At 38.9% G+C, this 24,878-nt stretch overlaps 1 protein-coding gene across 1 annotated transcript in view; it reads right to left on the bottom strand.

Moving 5' to 3' along the window:
- HYDIN (HYDIN axonemal central pair apparatus protein) overlaps positions 1-24,878 on the bottom strand; it is a 347,988-nt gene that overhangs the window by 308,940 nt on the left and 14,170 nt on the right. The window contains exons 2-3 of the mRNA XM_060398473.1: positions 5,744-5,901; positions 4,602-4,727 (exon numbers count right to left, since the gene is read on the bottom strand). Coding sequence (XP_060254456.1) covers positions 4,602-4,727; positions 5,744-5,878 — 261 coding nt within the window. The 5' untranslated portion in view covers positions 5,879-5,901. The remainder of the gene's footprint in view (positions 1-4,601; positions 4,728-5,743; positions 5,902-24,878) is intronic.

Below are 24,878 nucleotides of genomic sequence, written 5' to 3'. Positions count from 1 at the left end.
ATCAAGGTCACTGAATAAAAGGTCAACATAAATCAATTATATTTCTTTGTACTAGCAATGAACATTTAGGAAGTGAAATTTATAAATACCATTTAAAACCACATTCTAAAACATAAAATACATAGGAATAAATCCAATGAAAGATGTGTAAGACCTTTATCTGGAAAATCTACAAACCATTATTGAGAGAAACTAAAGAAACTCTATGGACTTCCCTAATGGGAAGAAATACACAATCACTTTATTTTAAAAGAAAGAAAAAGAAAATCTACACTGAACCACTGGCAGGTGTGTGGAAAATACACTAATATGCATATTTATAGGAAGAACCCATCACTTAGACAGGCTGGAAGACTCATAGCTGAGGAACTCTGTGGGGAAGAAAAGGCTAACACGATTCTGTCACATCTCCCTTCTTCTCATCCCCCTTCCAAATAAACACACACAAACAATCCTCTCTCATAAAGAGCTGCCCCCAGAATCATGGCGAATTCCTATTGCACTGCAATACTACCAGCCCTGCCTCAACATTAACTACCTGAAAACAGCAAGTCCAGGAAGAATTCCCTTCCTTATTTCAAAGATGAGTGATAATAATAATCACAATGACAAACAAGCCAGGATCTATACAAAAACACTCACCAAAAAAAGAAAAAGAGAAGCAAAGAAAACGTCAAATGAATATTCACTTTTCTGGTTGCCATGAAAATAATAAGAATCTTAACTACACCACTTCATCATAAGCTCAGAGAACATAATAGAAAAAAATCAGAGAGTACAAAGCAAATATTCAAGAGTTCCAGGGAAGATTAAGCAATCAAAAGTGATGAAAAATTCAAGTGCTAATTCAATAAATGCTAATTGAATTTCTAATGCTTTCCGTATGTTGAGCATACAGTAGTGAACAAAGCCAATAAAACCACTGCCTCATGAAGATAAAATTCTTGAGGAAATGGATAAAAAATAAAAATACATAAAACAAGGTCGGGCAGTGTTAAAGCTATTAAAAAAACAGCCGAAGCAGGACAAGGAGACGGCATGAATGGGGATAGGCAGTCAAGGGATGGCCTCTCTAGGGAAATGATTTGAATTGAAGTAAGTCATGCAAAGATCTGAGAAAACAGCATTCCAGTTAGAAGGAATAACCAGTGCAAAGACCCTGGGGTAAGAAGTATCTGTGAGTGTTTGAAGAGCAGCAAATGGAGGTGCAGTGAGAGGAGAGTGAGCTGCGGAAGAGACAACGGAAAAGACTGCGAAGGATGCAGGCTCAGACACTGCAGGACTTTTCCATTATGAGGGTAACAGGAAGCTTCCAGGCAGTTTTCAACACGGAAGCAACATGTTCTGGTTTACATTTTTTTAAAAAGCCACTCTTCTTTGTGGAGAACTGATAATGGGGTGATCGGAGGGAAACAGGGAGGCTATTTTAGAAGTCTAGATGATGATGGGTTGAACGGGATGGTGGTGGCAGTGGTGGTGAGAAGTGTTTTGATTATAGAGATGTATTTGTGATTACTAGGCCTTGTTGGATTTCACATAAGATGTGAGAAAAACAGAGGCATGAGAGATAACACCAAGGTTTTTGGCCTGGAAAAAACAGATCAACGGAGGTATTACATGGTGGAGGGAGGAAAGATCATGACTTTAGGGAAAGAATGTAATGCAAAAATTAGATCTTTAAGATTTTAAGTTTGAGCTGCCAATCATACACTGAGCTGAATATATGATCCAGAGTTCAGGAGCTAGACCACAGTAGGAGATATAATTATGAAAGTAATCATTTAAAAGGTGAAATTAAAAACCTCGTTCCTAGAAGGGGCCACCTAAGGAGTGAGTGCAGAAGGGAAAGAAGTTTAAAGAGCAAGTACTGGGGAGCTCCAATGTTTAGTGATTAGGAAAAGGAGAAAGAGCCAACAAATAGGAAAAAAACTACCAGTGAAGTAGGCAGAAAGCCAAAGGAGTGTGATATCTGAGATACAAGTGAATTAAAAGATACAAAAAAGACACTGACTATGTAAAATGCTGAGATGACCCAACTGTGTTGAACGGATCAAGCTTAAGAATGAATTCTAAGACACACACACACCTCAAAGAAGGGATACAGAGGATGCTGACGAATGTAATTACAATGAAATGGGAATGAACAAAGTTTAAAATGGATTAGAGAGGAAATACAAGGTGAAGAAGGGCAAAGAAGATATAGCATCTTCACTACTGATATTTCTAAAGGAAACAAAATGGCATGAATACTTGATAATCCAAGAAAAGCTTTCTAGCAAAAAATAACATATATAATATTTTAGGAAAAATTTAGTCACATCCTAATAATATTGTGCATGCTGCATGCATGCTAAGTTTGACTCTGTGCGACCCAATGGACCGTAGGCGACGAGGTTCCTCTGTCCTTGGGATTTCCCAGACAAGAACACTGGAGTGAGTTGCCATCTCCTCCTCCAGTGGATCTTCCTGACCCAGGGATTGAACCCATATCTCTTACATCTCCTGCACTGGCAGGCAGGTTCTTTACCACCAGCGCCACCTGGGAAGCCTCCCTAATAAAATCACTGGATATCAAACAAGAATAAACAATCTTTGGGCACACAAGTTAATATTATAGCTCAGCTAGTAAAGAATCCACCTGCAATGCAGGAGACCCTGGTTCGATTCCTGGGTCAGGAAGATCCACTGGAGAAGGGATAGGCTACCCACTCCAGTATTCTTGGGCTTCGCTTGTGGCTCAGCTGGTAAAGAATCCATCCCCAATGTGGGAGACCTGGGTTCGATCTCTGGGTTGGGAAGATCCCCTGCGGAAGGGAAAGGCTACCCACTCCAGTATTCTGGCCTAGAGAATTCCATGGACTAGGTCTATGGGGTTGCAAAGAGTCAGACACGACTGAGCAACTTTCACTTTCACTGTTTCCTCATATCATCATTTAAAACCAGAAGGTAGTGAAGAAAATGCCTGCAAAGCTCTTATAGGGAAAACATGTGGCCCAAGAACTGTACATCCAACAAGTCTACAGTTCACCGCTAGAGGCAATAAGCAAATATGTCAAACATATAAAATAAAGGACATACAGTTCCCATAATCTCTTCTTGAGGAAATGAGAAGGGTATGACTCTCATTTAAATAAGAAACAAATGAAACTCAGGAAAATAAAGTAAAAAAAATAACTGACCAAGTTAACAGAAGATGAAAGAAGATGAGATGTGGTACACTAAGAGCCTCGATCAAAATACATGAAAACACATACACAAGCAGTAACACACACAGCAATACACACAGGCTGGTTTTAGTTATGCTCTAGGAATGAAGCAGATAGCCCTTAATAATGATAAACTAGCTTTGGAAGAAGCTGTGTTCCCTGCCTTGAAGTTAGAGGGTGGCTATGGAGAAGGAAATGGCAACCCACTCCAGTGTTCTTGCCTGGAGAATCCCAGGGATGGGGGAGCCTGGCGGGCTGCCGTCTATGGGGTCGCACAGTCGGACGCGACTGACAGGACTTAGCAGCAGCAGCAGCATCGGAAAAAGAAGAAGCAATGAATAACTAAAGCTGGCAGGGCTCAGAAAAAGAGGAAATTGTATGCATATCTTAGACAGGAGAAGCAATGGCATGCCAAGGAGAGCAAAACAGCCTGAGGCAATCACTCCTCTTGAGGGAAATCACTCTGAAAACCCCTCAGGAATAGCTAGGAACCTTTTGAGAGGGAGCTAGTCTCCAGGAGTTCAACTAAGGGAGGCTCATACCATAATTGGTACATAAAAACTGAAGCATATAATTCAAGAAATTAATTTAAAAATAGGAAATAAGTCCCACGCTAAAAACATGTTCTTAAAGCCTGGAATATATGGTTTACATTCAAAAACAGAAACATCAAAATAGCTATTCTTTACAGACTAAAAGGATGTATTTGTTATTGGAAATGAGCCAGAACAGACAAAAATGCCTGTTTTAATAAACAATTCCTCCTTCTTCCTTTCTAGTAATGACAGCTCAGTTAAGCAGGGACTTCTTTTGCTAGAAAGATAACCTAACTGGGCTTAACTAATATAATTCTCAGGATTACTCTTACTCTGTAAACCATAGTGTTCAGAAGTAGCTAAGGAAGAAATGTAACTAATCAGAAGTTACTTATACTCTGCAATTCTTGGTATCAAATTATAGATACCAACATCAACAGAGGTAGAAAAAGAATATATAAAACAAATCCAATATGAAATTGCTAAGTCGCTTCAGTCGTGTCCGACTCTGTGTGACCCCATAGACGGCAGCCCACCAGGCTCCCCCGTCCCTGGGATTCTCCAGGCAAGAACACTGGAGTGGGTTGCCATTTCCTTCTCCAATGCATGAAAGTGAAAAGTGAAAGTGAAGTCGCTCAGTCGTGTCCAACTCTCAGCGACCCCATGGACTGCAGCCCACCAGGCTCCTCCATCCATGGGATTTTCCAGGCAAGAGTACTGGAGTGGGGTGCCATTGCCTTCTCCGAATAAGGGATTAGTTAGCCCCCAACCACTAAGTGCTGCTTAGTTCTTACTGTTTTAGAACAGTCACATTATTCCAGGATCTACGTGATACACAAATACAACAGAAAGCAGCTACCTTTTGGTGTGTTGTTTCCCTCATATCTAAAAGTTCAATGATCTGCGGTCGGCACATCACACGGGTGTTGGCCAGTCTCTGCTCTGTGGTGAGGGACATTTCCTTCAGGAACTCCGAGGGTGTCAGCTAGAATTGAAAACAACAGGAGCTGAAGATTCATAAGTGGTAATACTGAAAAAGTGTTTTCGTAAGTGCCAGTAATGAATAATTTGTGTTTATAGCTTTCAGGATAATTGTGGAATGCCACTAAGTTCCCTTATAAAACATTTAAAATAACTAAATAATACAAACAAGAGAAGGACCCATGCACTTCTGAGCTTTTTGCACAATAATTTGAAATGACATATGGTTGCCGTTTCCTTATGATTTTAAAGGAATCTCACAAAAGAAGATGGGGTTGGGGAGAGGAAGGGCAAGAAACTGCACAGGAGCATGTCCAGTGAGCTTAACATTTATGCTCAGAAGAGCATAAAACTCTAGGTTTCTAAAATCACTTAAGGGCTTCAGAGCTAAAGAGTCTGAGACATTTCTATTTCTCAACTGAAGTTACAACATGCAAGCAAAGCTTTTGGGTGTTTATCATGTTATACCTGGTTAAAGAGCAGTCTTAGAAAATGTAAAGGATCTGGGAAGTGTGACTGTGCTGCTTAGGAATGAGTTTGAACTTTTTAGAAATCCTAACAGCACATTCATATCTTGTTTCCAAAGAGCTTTCAGCTGATCATCAGATACAATAGCCAGTCACATCCACTTACCCAAATAAGAACATAAAATGCTTTAACACTTTCTAATCTTATGAGAAAAAAATGTTACTTATCATTTAAATAACCCAGCAAGGGCTTACCCAAGACCAACTACTATTCATTGCTTTGTCTGTACAGTCTTACTTCAACTGATTAATGTAAGCAATTTAAGCCTCTACTTTGATGTATGTAATTTCAAAACCTTCCCAGGCTTTAAAAGGTATCTATGCTCTGTAGCAAGCTACCATGTTAACTAAACTGAGAATATCTGATATTCTGTTCGATATTCTGAGAATGCCAGGCAGCCATTGTCATTCTCCAGAGGAGAAAGCTATTTTTCTGAGAGATACTTCTCCTTTCAGAGGAGATACTTTACTCTGAAATTCTCTGATACATTACCATTCGATTTACTTCATCTTCTGCAACCACCTTTGGACTCAGGGGTGGTAAAATCTTGCTTTGGAATCCTTTAAGTGTTCTGACTAACCCCATATGAACAGCCCCCATGGACTCCTCAATACTTCTACTTGTCATTTTTAGCTATTTCTTCTGTTTACCTAAGAAGGAAAAACAAAAAGTTTTAGAACAAATGCAGTTGATTTCTGAATATAGGTCACATTTTTTGAAGCTTTCTCAAATAGAAGAAGGTTTAGAAAATACTGATCTTTAAAAATATATCCAGTACTTGGAACCAATGCCTTAACTGTAGGAGTCTATTCCATGAGCCAGTCTAGCGTTAGCCTTATCCCAAACTCTGGGACCCCTTTTAGACAAAGCAAGTGATTCTGGACTAAGCCCAGGGAAGACATGAAAACGCAAGCAGCTCTTACATTTTGGTACTTTTATCTTCCCCAGATAAACAAAAACTGCTCAATAAATATACTTCATAGTTTGCGACTTTATCTGCTTATTTGACAATTCTCTCTCATGACACCCTTCAAACAGAATAAATATAAGGCTTCAGGCCTTCGCAGCTGGCAGAGAATTGAAAAAGGCAGCATGAGACGATATAGGGATGGGGAAGAAGTTTCTGAAAATGTTCTGAAGTTTATAGTAATAAATAAGGCATTAATCAGCCACCCAATACCTCCAAATCAAAGAAATATGACATTTCCCCATTCCATATATTTCCTTATACTTCTACCAGGGCATTTGCAACTTTGGGAATCCATTTATGACTAAGTAGGGGCTTCCTTTGTGGCTCAGCTGGTAAAGAAGCTGCCTGCAATGCAGGAGACCTGGGTTCGATCTTTGGATTGGGAAGATCCCCTGGAGAAGGGAAAGGCTACCCACTCCAGCATTCTGGCCTGGAGAATTCCATGGACTGTATAGTCAGTCCACAGGATCACAAAGAGTTGGACATGACTGAGTGAATTTCACTTTCACTTATGACTAAGTAGGAATTTCTGTTTTTAGTAATAGCAGGCTAGATTCTTTAACCCCGTGGGGGAGAAATACTGGATATAACATCAAATAAAAAAGCCTTAAAATCACTAAAAGTTCAAAAGACAATAAGGCATTACCAGACCAAACTGGAAGGGAAAGTGGTGCATGAAGGAAAATAGATACGAACGAAAATGTAATAAGGTTCACTGAAATAAAGCAATAAAACACCCAAAGAAATGAATATGAAATTTTAAAATAAGAAAAACAATCAAAAAAAAGATGATTGAAACAGAAAACAGCCAAAAAGTTCTAACATGCTATAACTGGAGACAATGAAGAAGAAAAATAAGGTATTGGAGGAGAACTAATATTTAAAACTATAATCCAAGAAAATTTTCCATAAAAAAAAAAACAAGCAAAAGGGATTGGTGGTTACCCAGGAAGACTGACCCAAAATGATCAACTCTGAGTCATATCTTGGAAGAACTACTAGAGTTAAAAGAATTTTTAAAATTAGCATCCAGACAAAAAGTCAAAATAATGTATGAAAGCAAGAGAACTGGATGTCGATACCCTTTGTGAAAGCAATCCATGAAATGGGCAAACAGAGGAGGAATATTTTCCAAAACCTTTAAAAAGCTTGAGCCAGAGATTTTACAAGCAACCAAGCTCTCCTTCCATCCTCACGGCTACAGAAAAGGAGTTTTGAACATGCCAAAGCCCAGGGAATATTACAAACATGTTCCCTTCCTGACGAATATACTAGAGGACGGGCTCATCCAACCAAAAGGACACAATTTTACATGAAAATTAAGAAAAGAAAGCTGAAAAATAGATCAAGATGAGTAGTAGTTGTATAAGAGGTAGGAATCAAACCATTTAATGAGATAGAATAAAGAAGAATTAAGGGATTTGTGGTAGAAAGCCCAATGATGGCAGCAATGATACCTGTTTCTAAGCATTCAGGTACTTATATAATCCTTCTCCCCTTGCGTGTGGGCTGTACTTAGGTACTGTAACAAATATAAAACAGCACAAGTGATGGATGTCACATGTGAGATCAGTTATAAAGAGAACTGGTTCCATCTTGGGCCCTGTCTGGCTCTCTCAGATCCCAGTTACTACACTGTAAGGACACTGAGAAACCTACAGAGAGGCCCCTGTGGTGAGGAACCAAGGCCTGCCAGCAGTGACATGAGTGGGCTTGGCAGTGGATCTTCTAAGGCCTGCCAACAACCATGGGAATGAAGGCAGAGTTGCCAGCCCCAGTTGAGCCTTGAGATGACTACAGTCTGGGCCAACAGCTTGACTGGGGATGCACGAGAGACCCTAAGTAGGAATCACCCAGCTAAGCATCTTCTAGATTCCTGACCTACAGAAACCGGGAAAACAAATATTGTTTTAACCTATTAATCTGGGGTAATTTGTTATACAGCAATAGATAAAAATATAGGCACTATAAAAGGGTTTACATACAAACAAAACTACTGAACATAAAGATTAATGTTCCTAAATACCAAAAGTAATTTTAGAAAAAGCAAAGATGACATACTAAATAAAGACTAACAATAAATCACATTCAATGTACATAATTATTATAAATGGGAAGTGTGATATCACCAACATGGTAGAATAGGTAGTTGCCAACTTCAGTCCCACTCACAAAAAGACCATCTATTAACAGCAATTATCCATAGACAAGACACTTTTGTGAATATCCCAGAACCGAGGGTGAGATTGAACCACTCCCTTGGATCACAGAGACTTGGAAAAACCTCAAAAACATTTTGTTAAGTAAAATGAGCCAGTCACACACACACAAAAATATACATTGTGTGAGTCCATTCACGTGAAGTGACCAGAACAGGACAATCTCTATAGAGAAAAAGTAGATTAGTCATTGCAAAGGTCTGGGAGGAATGAAGGGATAGAAGAGTGATAACTAAAAGGTATGGGATTTCTTTCTGAAATGAAAATGTTTACAACTGACCATGGTAATAATTACACATATTTGTGAATATACTAAAAACTGTGAATTGTATGTACACTTCAAATGGATGAATTGCATCCTGAATTGAATGTGAATTATTATATCTCAATAAAGCTGTTAAAATATATTTTAAAACATTAAAAAAATCAACCCTTAAAAGTTGAAAAGTGAATAGAAAGAGACACATGTACCCCAATGTTCATCGCAGCACTGTTTATAGTAGCCAGGACATGGAAACAACCTAGATGTCCATCAGCAGATGAATGGATAAGAAAGCTGTGGTACATATACACAATGCAGTATTACTCAGCCATTAAAAAGAATACATTTGAATCAGTTCTAATAAGATCGATGAAACTGGAGCCAATTATACAGAGTGAAGTAAGCCAGAAAGGAAAACACCAATACAGTATACTAACACATATATATGGAATTTAGAAAGATGGTAATGATGACCCTGTATGTGAGACAGCAAAAGAGACACAGGTGTGTAGAGTGGACTTTTGGACTCTGAGGGAGAGGGAGAGGGTGGGATGATTTGGGAGAATGGCATTGAAACATGTATACTAGCATGTAAGAAATGAATCGCCAGTCTATGTTCAATGCAGGATACAGGATGCTTGGGGCTGGTGCACGGGGATGACCCAGAGAGATGTTATGGGGAGGGAGGTGGGAGGGGGGTTCATGTTTGGGAACTCATGTACACCCGTGGTGGATTCATGTCAATGTATGGCAAAACCAATACAGTATTGTAAAGTAAAATAAAGTAAAAATAAAAATTAAAAATAAATTTAAAAAAATAATAAAGTCATCATATAATCCTAAAAAAAAAAGTTAAAAAGTGAAACAAATAAACCTTGCTGTATATCAAGTTGGTGTCATAACTACAAAGAGAAAACAATTATTCTAAACAACCTTAAAACATGATTTTTGACTATATATCATCATTGGATAGTAGTCTTATTGTCATAATATTACTAATAATATTTTAAAAACAAGTAGCAATATCAATATTGTTAGGAATCAAGCATTTCAACATTAAAAAAATAAAGCCATATACTAACACATATATATGGAATTTAGGAAGATGGCAATGACGACCCTGTATGCAAGACAGGAAAAAAGACACAGATGTGTATAACGGACTTTTGGACTCAGAGGGAGAGGGAGAGGGTGGGATGATTTGGGAGAATGGGAATTCTAACATGTATACTATCATGTAAGAATTGAATCGCCAGTCCATGTCTGATGTAGGGTGCAGCATGCTTGGGGCTGGTGCATGGGGATGATCCAGAGAGATGTTGTGGGGAGGGAGGTGGGAGGGGGGGTCATGTTTGGGAACGCATGTAAGAATTAAAGATTTTAAAATTTAAAAAATTAATTAATTAATTAATTAATTTTTAAAAAAACCCACAGGAAAAAAAATAAAGCCATAAACGTTCTTATATTAAGAAATACTATAATCTTAAATTTAAATTGCAAATATGAGTTTCAGCTCATGATTATTTTCTCCTTTTAAATAACTTGCCTTACTGAAAGACCCTAGAAGCAATGAAAGCTCAGTAAGTGATGACAGTCCCAGGATGTAATGTGGTCTTTAAATACTACTTTCCACTAGAAGAAACCATACTCCTTAGAGAAATGAGTAACTCAAGGTCTGGGGCATGAAATGTATAAGATGAACTTGGGACATTCTACTATACTGAAAAACAAAAGATGTTATCAAAGGCTTACTTGAGTCTAAGGAGCCCAGAGCAACTTGAAGGAGTTTTCATTCACCAAAGACAGGACAATTTGGGAAAAACAAAAAGTGCAATGGATTCATCTTTAAAACTCTGAGTTCAAAAAAGATACTAAAAAAAAATCATGGGTCACCTTTGGAAGTTGCTAGGACACAAAACTAATTATTTTGGAAATAATAACAGGGAAGAATCAACCATTTATCCTGTCCCTTTCTGTACAAATTACACCATAAGTTATCCAAATAGTTTATGAGAGAAAATTATTCTTCATAGACAAACTCCAGCTAATAAATGCAGAAGAAATGACAGAAAAATAATCACCATTTTCAGCCTCTAATGAAACGAAGGATCATCAATGCCAGAACCATTAGGGAGAATGTTGTTAAAGAACTTTCTAATGGCTCCAACAGGCTAACAACACCTGAGCCCTCTACATCAATCTTAACACTGAAAGAGTGAAAACCAGACATATTATGTGCCTCCTGACGTGATGTAGTACACAGCACCACCTGTGTAGCACTATTAACAAAAATCTTAACCTAAATCTAATTAATCTCTAGATCTACCAGCTAGGGTACAGGAGTTCAGGAAATGGAGGAACATGTGTAAAAACATAATTAAGCTGTATCAAGAATGCAGAAAATGTGACAGGAAAATGACCCACTTCACTAAACTAGTAAATAGTGCTTGTGTGCAAACATGGGCACCTGAGAGGGGATGGAGATGACAGTTATGAATTAAGAGAATCGCTTCAACAACAATTACATACATAGATTATAAGCAAAAGGAGGGAAGAGGTATATCATGCAAATGTTGGACAAAAGAAAGAAAGAAGGGCTATAGTAATATTAGATAAAGTTGACTTCAAATCAAAGAAAATGACCAGGAACAAAAAAGGACATTACGTAATGTCAAAGGGTGAATCTACCAAAAAGACACAACAATCATAATTTTAAATGCACCAGACAACTTTTAAAATATATGAGTTGAACCAAGCTTCAAAATATATGATGCAAAAAATTAAAACAACTATACAAATCCACAATTGTAGCTGGAGACTTCAACATTCCTTTCTCAACAATTAATGTAAGTATTAAGCAGAAAATTAACAAGATATAGGGGAACTTAACACAACCAACATGATTTAATCAATACTTATGGAACAGTCTGCCCAACAGCAGCAGAAATGTACATGCTTTTCTGTATCCAAGCAACATATACAAAGATAGATAATTTTCCAGGCCACGAAATAAAATTCAACAAAGTTAAAAGAACTGAAATCATACAGAGGGTGCTGGTTAACCACTGTGAAATCAAATTAGAAACACACAACAGAAAGATAATGCAAAATCTCCAAATACTTAGAAACTAAACAACACATTTCTAAATAAACATAAATCAAAGAAGGAAAATTAAAAGTATGTTGAATTGAATGAAAATGAAAACACAACAGTTCAAAATTTGGAGGAGGTTGAAAGTTTTTTTTTTTCTTCCTCAGGCCTTAGACTTTATTTTTTTATTATTATTATTTTTTTCTTTTTTACTTTACAATATTGTATTGGTTTTGCCATACATCAACATGAATCTACCACGGGTGTACACGTGTTCCCAATCCTGAACCCCCTCCCACCTCCCTTCCCATACCATCCCTCTGGGTCATCCCAGTACACCAGACCCAAGCATCCTGTATCCTGCATCGAACCAGTGCAGTCACTCAGTCGTGTCCGACTCTTTGCGACCCCATGAATTGCAGCACGCCAGGCTTCCCTGTCCATCACCAACGCCCGGAGTTCACTCAGACTCACATCCATCGAGTCAGTAATGCCATCCAACCATCTCATCCTCTGTCGTCCCCTTCTCCTCCTGCCTCCAATCCCTCCCAGCATCAGGGTCTTGTCCAGTGAGTCAACTCTTCACATGAGGTGGCCAAAATATTGGAGTTTCAGCCTCAACATCACTCTTTCCAATGAACACCCAGGACTGGTCTCTTTTAAGACTGGCTGGATCTCCTTGCAGTCCAAGGGACTCTCAAGAGTCTTCCCCAGCACCACAGTTCAAAAGCATCAATTCTTCAGCACTCAGCTTTCTTCACAGTCCAACTCTCGCATCCATACATGACCACTGGAAAAACCAAAGCCTTAACTAGACAGACCTTTGTTGGCAAAGTAATATCTCTGCTTTTTAATATGCTATCTAGGTTGGTTATAACTTTCCTTCCAAGGAGTAAGCACCTTTTAATTTCATTAAATTAAAATGATGGCTGCAATCACCATCTGCAGTGATTTTGGAGCCCCAAAAAATAAAGTCTGACACTGTTTCCACTGTTTCCCCATCTATTTCCCATGAAGTGATGGGACCAGATGCCATGATCTTAGTTTTCTGAATGTTGAGCTTTAAGCCAGCTTTTTCACTCTCCTCTTTCACTTTCATCAAGAGGCTTTTTAGATTAGAAAACAGTAGAAGTCAATTATGTCATCTAAGCACCTAAATCCAGAAAAAGAAAAAGATGACCAAATAAAACAAAAGCAAACAAGAGCAAATAATAAAGATAAGAACAGAAATCAGTAAAATTAAAAACAGAAAATCAATAGAGAAAATTAATCAAAGATCTGATTCTCTGGAGAAACCAATAATACTGACAAACCTCCAGCAAAGAAAGAAGACACAAATTACCAATATTAGGAATTTAATAAAAAAGGACAAACCATATAGATATCAGAATAATAAGAAAACACTGTAAACACCTGCACACTCATAAATACGACAGCTTAGATATATTGCTTCAATTTCTCAAAGAACATACTACCACAACTTAATATGAACAGATAATCTGAATAACTCAAAGTATTATAAAAAAGAATTCATAATTTTATAACTCAAAAAAAAAGAAATATCTAGGCATAGATGGTTTCACTGGAGAATTATAGGAAACATTTCAAGAAGAATTAACACCAATACTACCAATCTTTTTCAGAAAATGGAAAAGAAGGGAACATTTTACAATTCATTTTATGAGGCCTAAGACAAAACCAAACAAAGAAAGTAATACCCAAAAAATACCTAAAAACCAGTATCTGTCATGAATATGTGAAAAAAAAGTTTAACAAAATATTATCAAAATCTTAACAAGTTATTTAGCAATATGAAAACTAATTATATGCCATGACCAAATAGTTTAATTCCAGGAATATAAGTCTAGTTCAACACTCAAATTTCAATGTAATCCATCACATTAGCAGTCTAAAGAAGAAACATCATATGATCATATCAATTTATGTAGTAAAAGTATCTGACAAAATTCAACAACATTCATGATAAAAAAAACTCCCAGAAAACTAGGAATATAGAGGAACATAATAAAGAAAATATACAAAAAACTTTACAGCTGACATCCTGTTGCTGATTAGTCACTAAGTCATATCCAACTCCTTTGCAACACCATGGGCTGTAGCATGCCAGGCTCTTCCCAGGCAAGAATACTGGAGTGGGTAGCCATTCGCTTCTCTGGGATCAAACCCCCAACTCTTGCACTGGCAGGAAGATTCTTTACCACTGAGCCACCTGGGAAGCCCAGTTGACATCATCCTGAATGGTAAAAGACTGCATGCTTTCCCCGTAAAGACTGAGAACAAGGCAAGGAGATCCACTCTAACCATGGCTATCAGACATAGTATTGGAAGTTCTAGTCAGTGCTAGAAGAAGGAAAAAAAAGAAATAAAAAACATATAGAGCAGAAAACAAGAAAAAAAACTCTCCTTAGATGCAGATGGCATAACTGTCTACATAGATATTCCCAGAGAATACACAACAAACCTCCTAGAACTAACAAGTGAGTATAAACATATAAACATCATTCATATTTCTATATACTAACAATAAAGATGTGGAAACCAAAATACAATATCATTTGTAACTGTGATTCCTTCAAAAACTAAGTGTAAGTTGAACAAAACATATACAAGATTTGTATATTAAAAATGACAAAGAGCCAATTCAAAAAATCAGAGAGTATCTAAGTAAAAGGAGATCTATGTTCATGGACTGGAAGACTCAACATGGACATGCTACTGCTAAGTCGCTTCAGTCGTGTCTGACTCTGCACGACCCCATAGACGGCAGCCCACCAGGCTCCCCCGTCTCTGGGATTCTCCAGGCAAGAACACTGGAGTGGGTTGCCATTTCCTTCTCCAATGCATGAAAGTGAAAAGTGAAAGGGAAGTCGCTCAGTCATATCTGACTCTTAGCAACCCCATGGACTGCAGCCTACCAGGCTCCTTCGTTCATAGGATTTTCCAGGCAAGAGTACTGGAGTGGGGTGCCATTGCCTTCTCCCAACATGGACATACTTGGTGGAAAAGTGACATTATTCTACCTAACACACAATCCAATTAGAAAATGGACAAAGGACCAATACAATATTGTAAAGTAATTAACCACCAATTAAAATAAATAAATTTAAACAGAAAAAAAAATGGACAAAGGACATGGAGACATTTCATTGAAGATGTATCAAGCGCAAAAAGCATATGAAAGCTGTTCAACATCAGCAGACATCAGGAAAACACAAATTAATACCATGATTAAATAATACCACATACCTATCAGTCACCTGTGTATCACTACAACAACCTAGATGTGGGTGCTATTAGTCTCCCCATATCCCAGATAAGGAAAACAGAGGCACAGAGGAGGTAAGTAACCTGCCCCAGTTCCCACACTAGGAAAGGGGAGAGCTACAAGGAGAAGAGTCATTCTAGTTCCAGAGTCCACACTCTCAAGGGTGACACTATTCTGCCTCTACCCTGATATTCTATCCCCTAATATCTCACAAATTCACCTATGCCTTTTCATCCCTGCTGCCTTCCTTTGTTAATGTTACTTTCATGGCTTGTCTGGATGACTGCAACAGCTTAACTGACCTCCCTGCCTCCAGATTTGGGTCTCTACTCCCACTCCACCCCCACAGCCTAGTCACTCTATACATTGCAGCTACAGTGACTATTCTAAAGGGAAAACCAGGTAATGCCATTTCCCTGCCTAAAATCCTTTAGTCCAGAATACTCCATAAGGTTCTCAGCATGACATCCATTCCAGGAACCTGCCTTTCTTGCACTTTATGCTCAACTCACAGTTCACAAAGTCTCAGGGGCTCACACACCTCCAGAATTATGCATAACACCTGGAATGCCTTTCTTCTCCCCTACACCCCTCCTCTCTCCAGTTAAATCCAACTTGTCTTTCTGGAATCAAGATGTGACCTCTTTCAGAAAGGCTTCCCTGACTATCCAGGGCGGCCACTTGTTTACTGACCTCACAGGTTCTCATGCTCCCCCTATCATAGCCATCTATTCATCTCCTTTTCTGCCCTGAGACCGTGAAGTTTCTTGAGTTCAAAGATTTTCTGTTTCTTATCACTGCGTTCCCAGAATCCAGCACAGTGCCTCATACACACGCTTATTTAATAAATGTGTTTAATCAATGAAATGGCTTTCACAATCCCCAAATGTGCCAGGCTATTTCATACCTCTATACCTTTATATAGATTCATCCTTTCTTTTCACATTCATATCCCTGTCTGCCTTGTGAACTCCTATTCACCCTATAAAACTTACCTCAAGGGTCCACAGAAGTAAGGCTTTCCCTAACGCATTCAAAGAATGCCAATCGCTTTGTCCTTTGCACATGACTCTTACTGAATGTAATACATTGTACTACAACTATCTGCTCACAAGCCTCAAGAATATAAGCGCTTTCATTGTACAGACCATCTGTGACTGCCACAAAGGGGCTCAGTTAATATTTGTGGAATTGAATTTAATATTAAATCATACTCATTAAAAGAGAATTTTTACTAGGCCAAAACATTTCACAGAGGAACAATTTCCCTCTTTTTCCTTAATTTAAACATCAACTTCCAGCTCCTTCCAGGGTTTCGACCTAACAGTCTAGTTGCATGCTCAGTATGCATGACACAGTATCTTCTTTGAGAGAAAACAGAAAAAAATGCATTCTCATCCAGCTTAGGAAATAGAACCTGGCTTGGAGTCTCTGAGGAGGATGCAAAGATGGTAGCAAGGGTTGCAGTGATCTGAAGGCTTGACTAGGGCTGGAAAATCCACTTTCAAGGTGGCTCACTCTACACGGCTAGCATGTTGCTCCTGGCTGTTGGTTTCAGTCCCTTCCCTCATGGGCCTCTCAACAGGGATGATTAAGTGTCCTCATGGCACGATGACTGACTGCTTCCACAGAGAGTAGTCCCAGAGACAATGGGAGAAGCTGCACTGTATCCTCTGTGGCCCAGAAGTCACATACTCTCATTTAGGCAAGATCTATTAGTCACACAGATCAGCCCTATTCCATATGAGAGAGGCCACACAGGGACATAATTACCAGGAAGTAAGGGTCACTGGGAGCCTTCTTGGAAGCCATCTTCCACATCTATCTCATATGTTTATTCAGTTCAGTTCAGTCGCTCAGTCATGTCCGACTCTTTGCGACCCCATGAATTGCAGCATGCCAGGCCTCCCTGTCCATCACCGACTCCCGCAGAGGATTAAATGACATAATAACTGTATGTCACTGTGTACAGTACTTGGCATATAATTGTCCTTGATGTTATTAGCAGAAAGTTTGGTTTAAAAAAATAGAAAAGATGGAAATTCCATTTAATTAAACATTGCTTGCTAAAAATAAGTAAGAGCATCGTATGAAACTGCTCACATGTCTTCAAGTTCTGCTACTGCTAAAGTGAGGACAGGGGCCATTACATACTCTGGGATGCTGATAAACATTTCTTTACCCCCAAAGTACCATTTTAACAGGAAAATATCAAAGAAAAAACATGCAGGAAATGCTCAAGTAAATGCAACATGACTTGTTTCCAGTGAGGGGTTCTCTAGGCACTTGGAGTAAAAGGATTAATTTTCATATTTTAATCCTACTGCTTCTTCTGGTTTTCTTATGTTTCTAAAGCTGCTATGCTTCTTGGTTTCTTATGTGTCAGATCTCTTTTAAATTGGATTTCTGCAGTTTCATAGGTTTCACATTGGGCTTTGCTCTTTTCCCCTGAAATACGTTCTGAAAACAATCTGTCTCTGCAGGATGTGTGGCTTATAGCCTAGGCAGATAAAAGAGAGACAAATTTCAGAAAGAATCCTCTTATTGGACTGGGCTGAAGAAAAGAAAAATAGAGATGTATTTTGTATTTTGTTCTGGTCACGGATTCCAACATGCATGTGTGTTTATGTGTGTGGTGTGCAGGGGCAGGAGGGGTGTTCCCCACAACAGCAAGTAATTTATCTACATAGAGATGGCATCAAATCCCACAGGTTAAGTCTTAGTCCTATAGACTGCTCCCACACTTCAGACACTAGTCGCAAGCCCAGCGTGTGTGCTTCTGACCCACTGACTGTAAATCAGAAGTTTCCACAACCCCAGCCTCAGGTTCAATTAGTTTGCTACAGTGGCCCTTAGAACTCAGAGAAACATTTTACTTTATAGATCACTGGTTTATTACAAAAGGATAGTCCCTGGGTTGCTGTTGCCCTTGGACATGGCCTGATAACTTCACTATTTGTTAACCTTCTAGTGAATTGAAGCAGGCCTTTGTTTATAATCTGTCCACTTTTTCCAATCACCCTCAGCAGGCGGGTGGGCCTGTATTACCTAGTCTACCATTCTTAGAAGCAGAAATCCTCATTCACTAAGTGTAGATGGTACAAGGGGAGAAATCCTAACCCACACCTAAAGAATTTTCCAATACTCCAACTTTTTTGAAACTTTGAAGATAAAATATAAAATAAGCACAATACAAATAGCACCCAGGACAAGTAGACGTCTACTTAGAGGCGTGATGTCTGAAATTACCTGGATATCGCATTCATGCCACTTATCCAAGATATACAGAGCTGATATCCTGACATCTTGATTGTCTCATTTCAGGTAAAAATTGAGATACAATTACCGTTAGCTAACACTGAATAGCTACTTGCAGAATTTAAGTGCCCGAAAGTAAACATTTTTAATTTGTCTATCAAGCAGCCAAAGGCATGTTTTTCTAGCTCCTTCTCACCTTAAGAACCCCCAAAAGCAAAAATTTTTGAACAGGTATATTAAAATTGAGACTGTCTGAGCTTTGTTGTTATGCAGTCGCTCAGTTGTTTCCAACTCTTTGAGACCCCATGGACTGCAGCATGCCAGGCTTCCCTGTCCATCACCAACTCCTGGAGCTTGCTCAAACTCATGTCTCTTGAATCGGTGATGATCTCGTCCTCTGTCATCCCCTTCTCTTCTTTGCCTTCAATCCTTCCCAGCATCAGGGTCTTTTCTAATGAGTTGGCTCTTAGCATCAGGTGGCCAAAGTATTGGAGCTTCAGCATCAGTCCTTCCAATGAACATTCAGGACTGATTTCCTTTAGGGTTGACTGGTTGGATCTCCTTGCAGTCCAAGGGACTCTCAAGAGTCTTCTCCAACACCACAGTTCAAAAGCATCAATTCTTCAGCACTCAGTCCTCTTTATGGTCCAACTCTCACATCCGTACATGACTACCGGAAAAACCACACCTTTGACTAGACGGGCCTTTGTCTTTCAAAAAGAGTCTTGATCCATGTATGGATCTGGATTATGAGACTCACTTTTCACAGACACCCTCAGACGACACGGTGAAATGCACTGTTCTCATCTCTGGAATATCCAGCCTCTTCTACCAAGTCCATTAGCCCTACTGGTACACTCTCTCCCCATTTTGACTAGGTTCTCAGGCTTCTCCATTTCCCCTGACCCAACTATAGGGTTACTTGGGGATGAAAACTTCTGAAACTGTCTCCTCCCATTCTATACCCTTTCCCCTGCTTAGACTCATCCTACAGGTCTCAGATGAATCATCACTGCCTCTAGAAAGCCTTCCCTGACCACCCTGAAGGGCCCATGTTGTATGTTCCCAGAGTCATTGCACTTCTCATATAATGAATAAACTGCCTGTGTAACTAGATTTTTACATCTGTCTTCACCAGAGGGCAAGTTCTCTGAGTTCAGACACCTCAACTATTGTGCTCACCACTAGTATATATGCCTAATATATTAACAGTGCCAGGCATGGAATCAATAAATATTTGTTTAATGATTAATGGGCAGTTGAATCATTTATTGTTTTCTTTCTCAATGATCAGTCCAGTTCAGTTCAGTCATATAGTCGTGTCCAGCTCTTTGCAACCCCATGGACTGCAGCACACCAGGCTTCCCTATCCATCACCAGCTCCTGGAGCTTACTCAAACTGATGTTCATCGAGTCGATGATGCCATCCAACCATCTCATCCTCTGTCGACCCCTTCTCCTCCTGCCTTCAATCTTTCCCAGCATCAGGGTCTTTTCAAATGAGTCAGTTCTTCACATCAGATGGCCAAAGAATTGGAGTTTCAGCTTCGGCATCAGTCCTTCCAATGAATATTCACGATTGATTTCCTTTGGGATGGACTAGTTGGATCTCCTCGCAGTCCAAGGGGCTCTCAAGCATCTTCTCCAGCACCATAGTTCAAAACCATCAATTCCTCAGCGCTCAGCTTTCTTTATAGTCCAACTCTCACATCCATAGATGACTACTGGAAAAACCATAGCTTTGACTAGATGGACCTTTGTTGGCAAAGTACTGTCTCTGCTTTTGAATATGCTGTCTAGGTTGGTCATAACTTTTCTTCCAAGGAGCAAGCGTCTTTTAATTTCATGGCTGCAGTCACCATCTGCAGTGATTTTGGAGACCAAAAATATAAAGTCTGTCATGCACAGATGTGTATAGCGGACTTTTGGACTCAGAGGGAGAGGGAGAGGGTGGGATGCTTTGGGAGAATGGCATTGAAACATGTATACTATCATGTAAGAATCGAATCACCAGTCTATGTCCGATGCAGGATACAGCAGGGCTGGTGCACGGGGATGACCCAGAGGGATGTTGTGGGGAGGGAGGTGGGAGGGGGGTTCATGTTTGGGATTGCATGTACACCCGTGGTGGATTCATGTCAATGTATGGCAAAACCAATACAGTATTGTAAAGTAAAATAAAGTAAAAATAAAAATAAAGTCTGTCATGGTTTCCATTGTTTCCCCATCTATTTGCAATGAGTGATGGGACCAGATGCCATGATCTTAGTTTTCCCTGAATGTTGAGCTTTAAGCCAACTTTTACACTCTCCTCTTTCACTTTCATCAAGAGGCTCTTTAGTTCTTCTTCACTTTCTGCCATAAGGGTGGTGTCATATGCATATCTGAGGTTATTCATATTTCTCCTGGCAATCTTGATTCCAGCTTGTGCTTCATCCAGCCCAGCATTTCTCATGATGTACCCTTCATATAAGTTAAACAAGCAGGGTGATAACATATGTACTCCTTTCCTATTTGGAACCAGTCTGTTGTTCCATGTCCAGTTCTAACTGCTGCTTCCTGACCTGCATACAGATGTCTCAAGAGGCAGGTCAGGTGGTCTGGTATTCCCATGCTTTAAGAATTTTCCACAGTTTATTGTGATCCACACAGTCAAAAGCTTTGGCACAGTCAGTAAAGCAAAAGTAGATGTTTTTCTGGAATTCTTTTGCTTTTTCAATGATCCAACAGATGTTGGCAATGTGGTCTCTGGTTCCTCTGCCTTTTCTAAATCCAGCTTGAACATCTGGAAGTTCACAGTTCATGTGCTATTGAAGCCTAGCTTGGAGAATTTTGAGCATTATTTTACTAGTGTGTGAGGTGAGCGCAACTGTGTGGTAGTTTGAGCATTCTTTGGCATTGTCTTTCTTTGGGATTGGAATGAAGACCAACACTTTCCCGGCCTATGGCCACTGCTGAGTTTTCCAAATTTGCTGGCATATTGAGTGCAGCACTTTCACAGCATCATATTTTAGGATTTGAAATTGCTCAGTTGGAATTCCTAGCTTTGTTCATAGTGATGCTTCCTAAGGCCCGCTTGACTTTGCATCCCAGGATGTCTGGCTCTAGGTGAGTGATCACACCATCATGATTATCTGAGTCATAAAGATCTTTTTTGTACAGTTCTTCTGTGTATTCTTGCCACCTCTTCTTAATATCTTCTGCTTCTGTTAGGTCCATACCATTTCTGTCCTTTATTGTGCCCATCTCTGCATGAAATGTTCCCTTGGTATCTCTAATTTTCTTGAAGAGATCTCTAGTCTTTCCCACTCTATTGTTTTCCTCTATTTCTTTGCACTGATCACTGAGGAAAGCTTTCTTATCTCTCTTTGCTATTCTTTTGGAACTCTGCATTCAATTGGGTATATCTTTCCTTTTCCTCCTGGCCTTTCACTTCTCTTCTTTTCATAGCTTTTTGTAAGCCCTCCTCAGACAACCTTTTTGCCTTTTTTGCATTTCCTTTTCTTGGGGATGGTCTTGATCCCTGCCTCCTGTACAACGTCATGAACCTCTGTCCACAGTTCTTCAGGCACTCTGTCTATCAGGTCTAATCCCTTGAATCTATTTGTCACTTCCACTGTATAGTCATAAGGGATTTGATTTAGGTCATACCTGAATGGTCTAGTGGTTTTCCCTACTGTCTTCAGTTAATTAATGTAATGTATTACTATAGTATAAATAACTTGAGAGTTATGGTTCCAGACCATAACATGTAAAAGCAGTTTTTGACAGACCTGTTCATTTTGTCAAATATACTAATTTAAACATGGCAGACAAGCTATTTTCAATCCATGTTTGCTTTACTAAAATAAAATAACTGCTAATTTATATGCCATTGATTCTGTTACCACCAGAGTCTAAAAACCAGTAGGCTTACAAAAGCACATTGAGAATGCCTTTGGTTTCACGAAACACATGATGAATGTTCATTTGGAGAATTTGCTTCAATCCACATACAAATGCACATCGCTCAAAAGTAATCTATTTTATACGCTTACGAATGCTAGGCAATCATATTATTTTCATTGCAGAAAATTCATAAACAGATGCATATTTATTTATGAATTTGTTGCAGCGAAGAAGAGATTTTGAAATTATCATTTACTGATAACTAAAACCCCTTTTTGGATCTAACCATTACATCAATGAAGACTTATTTTGATAATAACAGATGAAATGGCACTCCTGCTGGTTTAGCAAAAATAAAAAATAATTTAAAAATAAGCTACAGTCTATGATCTCTTAATGACTTCTTTGTGAAAGAAATCTAGCTAAGCAAAGGAAAATCTTGGGTGTATTAATTTCTTTTCCTAACCAAAAAAAAAAAAATCCCTAATTCAAGCGTTCTCTCCTCCAGTGTGCTGTATCAATTCCTCTATAGAATTTTTCTAACATGAGAAAATATCTTCTCATATGACACGACAACGGGTTTAGTGGATCATTTTCTCAAACCTGCTTATGTTACTTAGATTCAAGAATGCATACTCAGTAAGGAATACTTTTAAACAGTATTTAATGCTTTTTAACAATCTATTTTTGTAAAGGATTTGAGTTGTCCAGTATTAATTTCCCCCTCCCATTCTTGTTCCTTCTATAAGAACCCACTGCCCTGTCCAGAGGCAGAGGCAGACCTGGCCACTCATGGTAACCTGTTCTCCTACGCTCTGACTATTCCTGAGTGTGAGCAATGTGACCCTAATAATGTCAACTGGAATCTTCTCTTGAGTGATAGTTGAACACTGGGAAAGGGAAGTTCTTTCTTTGGACCTTCTGGGCTGAAAATAAATTTAAAGATATCAGCAGGCATCTTCTCCACTACGTGGAGAAAGTTTTCTGCAGGTCAATGCCATGTAGATAAAAGCTGATGGATGGATGACAGGCGGGAACAAAGACGAATATAAGTGAATCACAATCATATTGAAAGCAGTTCTAAACTTTGCGGCCCTGATGTCTACAGCTCATCTTTTGATCTTACGAGCCATCCTGGTGTCTTAGTGTCCCAACTACACAAACGAATAAGTTTCTTGTTTGAGCAGTACTGAAACGCGAAGTGAGATTCTGTCACTTGAAATCTGACACTCTCTAGTGATAGCTGTTATATTTTTAGGACTTTTACATTTACCTGAAAATTACTCCTGGCAATTAGAAGGATGATTTTATAAATAACTACTATGCAAAGGCATGGGTTTTATTTTCAAAACCAGTAGAAAATGCCTCACTTCTATTAGGTTAAGAGAGAGTAAGTTTATACATTTTATACATTTACATATACTATATAGATTAATTCATTTGTACCATCAGATGTACTCTCCAGGATGCCTAGAAATCTGGAAATCATGAAAAATCATCAGATATGGGATTATAAAACCCAGGATAGGAATTCTATATATAAATTATTCTGCTCTTACCAAGCCCATATTTGAATATGACTGGCATGTAACAAGGTCTCTGCAGAAGCTCACATGGATCCAAATATTCTGGTCATCCAGAATGTGTGAGTCCAGAAGAAAGAACAAAAATTATTTCATTTTCACACTTTGAAGGATGAAAGTCTATAGAGGGCTACACAGAAAAATCCTTTACAGAAAATTGATACATTTTACATCATTTTCTCCAAGTACTAACAACCTAGAGTTATTTGCAACGTTATTTAAAAGTGATCTTATCTGTTAACCAAATTCTCTGACAAAAATAATGCCTGGGAATCAGATTTCCTTCACAGAGTCTCCTTAATGAAAGCCAGCCATTCACATAAGAGCAAATCTGGATTTCCTCAGTGACCCTTCCATGGTTTCAACAAACATGAGTGAAGAAAGGGACCAATGCTTTCATCAATCTCCACTGGCCATTAAGGATGTGGTGAACCCCAGAAGCAAGTGAACAGCAAGCCTGCCTGACTCTGCTCAAGAGTGCTTTCCACACTGAGCACTGTCTCATACATCCTCACAAGCAGCTACTTGTTAAACGCTGCATGTCCACCTTTTATTAAAATGTCAAATGGAATTCTTTTAATTCATATTGGATGGCTGTCATAAGAGAATTCAGTAATGAAAACCAATGACAGAGATTGGTTACAAACTAAAACACTATACTTAAGCTGTCTAGCGTACTACAGGGCCATTTTTCTTCTTTCAGTTATCACAGTGTTATATATTGACTAGAAAATTCTGAGTGTGGTGCTTTCAAAGGGCTTGGCCAGATCGATTCCCATAAACAGTATGAAAAATATCTGTATCCAGCCTATATCTCTAATAAGAACAACTATAAACTTTCTTCTAAAACTAAACAGGACCTCCATTTCCAGTAACGGCAGTTAACAGGTGAGCCAACAAGTCCTATGAACACAACTAAAAATGCCTTCTCCAGGGGATCTTCCTGACCCAAGAATCAAACCCAGGTCTCCTGCACTGCAGGCAGATTGTTCACCGACTGAGCTATGAGGGAATCTTTAAAAAAAAAAAAAATTCAATCTCCTTTAAAGTATTAAAGAGTTTTCAATATA

This window comes from Ovis aries, chromosome 14 (genome assembly GCF_016772045.2).
Source record: "Ovis aries strain OAR_USU_Benz2616 breed Rambouillet chromosome 14, ARS-UI_Ramb_v3.0, whole genome shotgun sequence".
NCBI lineage: Eukaryota > Metazoa > Chordata > Mammalia > Artiodactyla > Bovidae > Ovis > Ovis aries.
The sequence above is the reverse complement of the archived record's forward strand: the minus strand, read 5'-3'. Positions and strand labels throughout refer to the sequence as shown.